Source organism: Olea europaea, chromosome 14 (genome assembly GCF_002742605.1).
Source record: "Olea europaea var. sylvestris chromosome 14, O_europaea_v1, whole genome shotgun sequence".
Classification (NCBI taxonomy): domain Eukaryota; kingdom Viridiplantae; phylum Streptophyta; class Magnoliopsida; order Lamiales; family Oleaceae; genus Olea; species Olea europaea.
In genome coordinates, this window is record NC_036250.1 from 13,295,111 (window position 1) to 13,301,330 (window position 6,220).

The 6,220-nt window shown below is 35.8% G+C and overlaps 1 protein-coding gene across 1 annotated transcript; it reads right to left on the reverse strand.

Annotated features, from left to right (window-relative positions):
• Positions 1 to 2,402: 2,402 nt before the first annotated feature.
• On the reverse strand, positions 2,403 to 6,213 carry LOC111409234 (ACT domain-containing protein ACR6-like). The gene is made up of 7 exons (XM_023039244.1): positions 5,949 to 6,213; positions 5,341 to 5,386; positions 5,091 to 5,205; positions 4,683 to 4,750; positions 3,724 to 4,332; positions 3,457 to 3,561; positions 2,403 to 3,054 (listed from the first exon to the last, which is right to left on the reverse strand). Exons 1-7 carry the CDS (start codon positions 6,014 to 6,016, stop codon positions 2,752 to 2,754), a joined length of 1,314 nt encoding a protein of 437 aa, XP_022895012.1. The 5' UTR covers positions 6,017 to 6,213; the 3' UTR covers positions 2,403 to 2,751.
• Positions 6,214 to 6,220: the final 7 nt, after the last annotated feature.

Here is a 6,220-nt window from a genome sequence, read left to right on the forward strand (position 1 = left end):
AAGAGAATTACAACCACTACAAAAAGGAAAAGAAATATACAAAAGAGATGGATTTTTCACATTAAACCTTCATTACAAAGGAACAGAATAAATGTACTCAAGTGGCAAGTAGTGCATCCAGTTCAACAGACTGGTTGAAGACTTTGAGCACCATCACAAGAGTTTTGGCCTGGCAGAAGCCTTGAAGGAGGGATGAACATGCCGTTGCATCAGGTCCCATTCCTTTCTCTATCACGTGGCAAAACAGGCGGTAAGCATCTTCAACCTGACTTATATCTGATAATCTTTGGTTAAGTATGTTGTATCTCTTCAAATTACCAGAACAACCATTTGAAAACATCTCATCCGATAGCCGTTTAGCTGCCTGTACTAGATCTTCCCTGCAGCAAGTTTCCAGAAGATAATTGTAAGAAGAAAAATCTGGACCCAACCCTTTCTTCTTCATTTCCTGAAGAACCTGATGAATTTCTTTCACTCCCTCAGCCTCACAGAAGAATGAAACCATCATATTGTAACAATCTAAGTCCTTGGAGTACCTTTTTGGCTAACAAAACTTTGTGCTCTTCTCCTAATTCATCAGTTTTTGGGCACTTAAATTCTTACTCAAATTGGACAAAATAAGTAGTGTCACATATATTTCCATCTCAAGCATGAACTTTGAGAACAACATTGCGTGAACAGGATCTATACTATAGATACAGATCCTATCAACACATTGAGAACATCATCCTCTAATGGAAAATTCCCACTCAATATCACTTCACCCCGTACTTTTGCGTCAAATATCAGCCTCTCAGGAATCAACTCATGAATGAACTCCCTATAATTATTATCTCTTGGAGCTACCCCCAGGTTTCCTCTTCTTCTTTAACACTTATCGCCACATCAAACACCCTTCTCATCATGCGCATTGTCTCTGCAACAATTCTATATGCCATAAAATCAGGCTTACACTCTTTTCTTCAACTCTTCCAAAGCATAAACAGCATCTCTCAACCAACCTTCCAAACACAGCCTATGAGCCACCAAAACTCCAATAATCAGCCTATTAATTCCCAAAAAAAAATCAACCTTCCTGTGTCCAATAAACTTAAAGTTTCACTCAATTCATTATTTCGGCAAAACCTCCATATGTAAACCCCAAAGCCAAGAGTAGTCAATCTAACACCTTCATTTCATCAAATACCTTAATCCGACAACGGAGCAGCAAGAAGTGAATTACAAGTTTCGGGTGCAATCTCAGAAGTTAACGTACTAACCTCACTTAACACCGAGAACACACTGATCAACGAAACAATTTCGGAACCAAAACGTCCGGCGAAAGGTGAATTTTATTGGCCTGGACTTCCCTGAATAGCTTTTCAATGGCTTGGTATTGGTGGGAAATGGAGAGTTATTTGAGAATGGCTTGTTAGGTGGTGGAAGTTTGTCAGAATCCGGCTGCTGGGATGCCAAGTTGAAGAAGCCCAAAATCGAGGTTAACGAGGAACAGGTCGATAACTCGGGACACAAGTCTTGGATTCAACGAGTCTCGGCAACACAACAGGTGGAAAGTTGGCTCCCGTGACGGAGGGAAAATTAGGAATCACTTGGTTGAAGAGGCGGATCCTAGGAAAAATATTCAGGATGGCTGACATGTCAAAAAAGTGATTATTATTATTATTATTTTTACTTAAATCTTTCTTTTTAATTAGCATTTGATCTGGAGGGACGGGCTCTAACATAGCCCGACCCGTCTCCAGATCCGCCCCTGCTTGGTTCGAAGTGGCAATCACAGAGCTCGGCTCAACTCACTCGCCGAACGCCTCATTCTTTGTATGTGAGTGTAGGCGGTGGCGCGTGCATCGCTTATAGCTTATAGAAGTAACCAATTCAACAAGAAAAATTTAATGTAAATCTTTGTTATTTATGGATCTTTCAGAAATTAGCCATGTTTGCTTTCATTGAGCAAATGTTAATTAACGTGTATAAGTATACTTCATTCTAAAGTAAATAAAATAATTATACTTCAATTTTGTTCACTTGAATATTGCATTAAATATAATATTAATCAAAAAATTACAATTTGACTTGATTTTAATTGATCATACTCGTCCAATTCTGACAGAGAATAGATAACATGTAACACTTTGTTGCTGATATGAAATATGTACGACACAGCAAAATAAATGAACATTGTTTTTTGACTCTCATGCCATCAATTTCCATCACTCCCAAGTTAAGAAATTGGACAAAGTTACCAAATTTAAATTAAATTAAAGTGTAATTACTTAATGAACGAGATTGAAGTACAATTACCTAATTAACATTAAAGTAAAATATAGTTATCAATAATGAAATTTACAGACTAACTGACTTTTCTTTTTAATACCATTCAATATAATAAACATACAAATAATGTATTAGCATATAAATTCGATCACTGCTGGGATATAAACTAAGAAATAAGTATTATGTAACCTTTACATATATATTTACGTCTGTACCTGTACAAATTTTTTTCTACCATAAAACCAAGAATTACAGCACTTTCACACAGCTTGCTTACAAGGCACAAGGATTTAAATGAACTACATGATTCGTATATTTACAGTATATGGCAATTTCGTGTCTACTACTTGCCGGTGTATAGGAGAGAATACAGACATCTACTTAAAGTATTCACAAACCCTTACAGTTTTTCCTCCCCTAAAACGCACAGACTAATAGATTCACAATAGTCTAGGAGCAAGATTTGATCAATCTGAAATTTCAAGCTTTGAAGAAGCTCCCGAAAAGGTAGCTAAATGTTCTCTCATTTTGTGGTTTTTCTGAAGAACTTGAGTTCCATTTGACGTGCAAAATACCTTGTCCAATCTGTCTGCGAATCGAGTCGACCATCTTAGGATCAACAGGGTTACCTGTAACATCAGTGACGTAGAAAGTGTCTCTGGCTTTGCCACCCTTTGTCGATATTTCTGCTCGTCTGATACATAAACTGTTTTCCCTGAATATCCTCGTAATATCTGATAGAAGTCCAAATCTATCCTCCGTGCACAATTCTAATTCCAGTCCCTGAAGAAAAAAACATGTATTTAGACCATAATCATCATTTAACTGCTATGCATTACACCTTAAACCTTCCTTTCTAGAGCAATGACAAAAATAAAAAGCAATTGAATCGAGCAACGCATACACAAATTTATGTGGTTCACTCTCAACGTCAGGGCTACATTTATTCGCTGCTCCAAATTTTCACCATAATCGGGAATTCAAGTTTTTTTCACACTTGTACTGCACAAAAATGGTTCCCTACTAAATCCTTTGCTATTAGGATGACCTAATACATGTATGAGTGCTCTATATATTACTATAATAAAATAATAAAAAACGCTGTCGAAGGGATAAGTGTCCAGTGTCTAGGCACCACTGAGTCTAATGTAAACTTAGAATACAAATTTGTGACAATCAGCATACCTCATAGGCTCGCCTTTCAATGGCTGCCTCTAGACACTGCATGACACGTTCTCTCTCAGCTTCTGAGCATATAGGAAATCCATCAACATGACGAATGTAGTACTCCTACATATTTAAATGACAACATATAGTTTACATGTCAAGCCAATTATACAGTGTATAAGCACATGCAGATCAATCAACTAGTTCATCACATGATCCAGTTACTTCGAAAACTTGAGTCCAATTTCAACATGCAGAGATTTGTATTTTTAGAGAAGATTGTACCTGATATGCTTCCATTCTCCCGGTGTGTACTACTCCATGAAAAACAACATACTGCATGTCTGTTAGAGTGCAGACAATATCAAACAACAGCTTGGGTCGATCTCTTGACCTCATAGTAATGACTGTGTAATCTCTTTCAGCACAATCGGATACAATTACATGAGGTCTGGAACTTTTATCATCAACACTGGACCCTTTGTGTCTTTCAACCTTATCATAATCCCGATCAGCAAACATAATCTGATGTAATCTTCTTTCCCTGTGGGTTATCCCAGGAGGAGAAAGTGACATTTTTGCAGTCTTGAGATCATTATTTCCTTTAAGCACATTGCAAAGCATCTCCTTTATTATTGCAAGATGGGTTCGGTCTTCAATTGCACAACCCGTAGTGTAATCAGTCACGTGAACTACCGCTGCAGCTCTAGCGTTATGTGTCCATATCTCAGCATTCACCACATTGCAATGAAGATCAGTGAGAACAGCACACACTTCAGACAATAAACCTGGCCTGTCTGTTCCTGTTAGTTCAATGGATGTGCTCTCTTCAGAAGGAACCAAACCAACAGACCCTCTGAGTGAAGGTACTGAGCCATCATCATTTGCAAGTGTCTGAAGAATAGCAGGTTGACGAGGAAATTAATAAAATTGAAATACTGGAAAGACATCAACTACAACATTAAACAAATAAAGTATACATATAACCTGCCACGAGAGAATCCAAAAAGAAAAAAAAAAGGTGGAAATGTTAAATGATTTGACAAGGATCAAAAGTACTTCAGCCATGCCTAGGAAAAAGAAAAAGCAAAATTCCAAAGATAACTCAATTTCCCTTTCCCCTCAGCCTTAAAGATGTCCATTTACAAATTCAAGCACTCCATTAGTCATCTTTCTGCACTCTCTATCTTAGAAAACCCAATCATCATAACAATAGAAGAAAAGAATCTGCAGAGGAATTATACCTTCTGGATGTAGTTGATAACCTCTTCATCTCTTATTTTCTTCCCTTCACGATCAATCACATTGAACACTGTTTAATTTCAAAGAAGTTGATATAAGAAACAAACATAAAAATTAAAAACCCACAGAAATGTCCAACAAACCCCAACCTCCCTATCCCTAATGTATATATGCTTCCAAACTGATACTACATATATTTAGGGGCCGTTTGAGCCCCATTATTTGTAGATTATAATGAGATGAATAGTGTTTTTTTTGAAAAATGAGTGGTTGAAAGGTTTTTGATTTACGTATAATATTATTTTATTGAAAATTGTGTGGTTAAAAGTAAGAGAGAAAAAAATTTAATTTAATGTAATGAGAAATAATGGGGCTCAAACTGGGGCTTAGCAAGTCCAAAAAATTCATACCATCCATGAACCATCCCCCATCAGATGAGATGTATGCTTTTGTAATAACAAGGTTCACATCCGTTAGCACTTGAACAACTTCAAGGAGGATTCCATGCTTATTTACACAGCCAACCTAGACAAGAAAAATCATATAACAATTAAAATACCGAAATAATTGGCTGGGAAATAAGAACCTTATCCTAATCTCCAAGCCAATCACCACAAAAAAAAGCACTTTAAATCAGTCGGAGAGTCCAGGATTGTATACCTGGATTACAGTTGCATCCTCACACGAATCGTTGTCAATTACAACCCTGATATAGGAACAGAAAGCTCATAAAACTCCATGGAAAAAAAAAATTAAAATTAATCAATTCCTTCTGACTTCAATTACGCTCAAAAATTACTTTCAGCATGAGAAAATTAACTTACTTATTCAGTGAGCAAAATTCCACAAAGGTAAAAGAATTGATTAAAGAGAAATCACGAAGAGCGCATTAAACAACATTGATGAACAAGAGGTATTTGAATTTCTTCTTTTCAAACAATAAGGAGGAAAATTAGAGATTGACAAACCCTTAACCTCTGTATCGCTGCTAAATTAGGGATTTGAGTTAAAATCAGAAAACTTTAATATTTAAAAATATCCCTCTAAATAGAACTCGAATGACATTAACCAGGAAAAAAAAAAAAGAATTAACTTACATATACGAATAAATTGAAAATCAGCCGAAAGAAAACAAAAGCTTATATGTTCATAAAGTGACAAACATTTAATTATAAAAAGTGCCAATTTAAAAAAAAAAAAAAAAACACAACAGTGAATCCAATTAAATGAACAGGCCAACAGAAGGAATCATGAGGAAAAAAAAATACCTGGGTGGATTAACCCTCCTAATAAGCTTCGCGAATTCATCATCCATATCTTCATTTCTCTCAAACATTTGGCAGTAACAAAAATTAAATTATGCAAAAGTGCGTATTTCACAAAAATAAAAATAAAAAAGAAAAGAAAAGTAAATTACTGAAAAGAATTCACATAAAAAAATTAAAATTATAACAGTCTCCAATATCTGAGGAACAATATATAGAAGGAATAACAGATCGATATATTAGATAGAGAGAGAGAGAGAGAGAGAGAGAGAGAG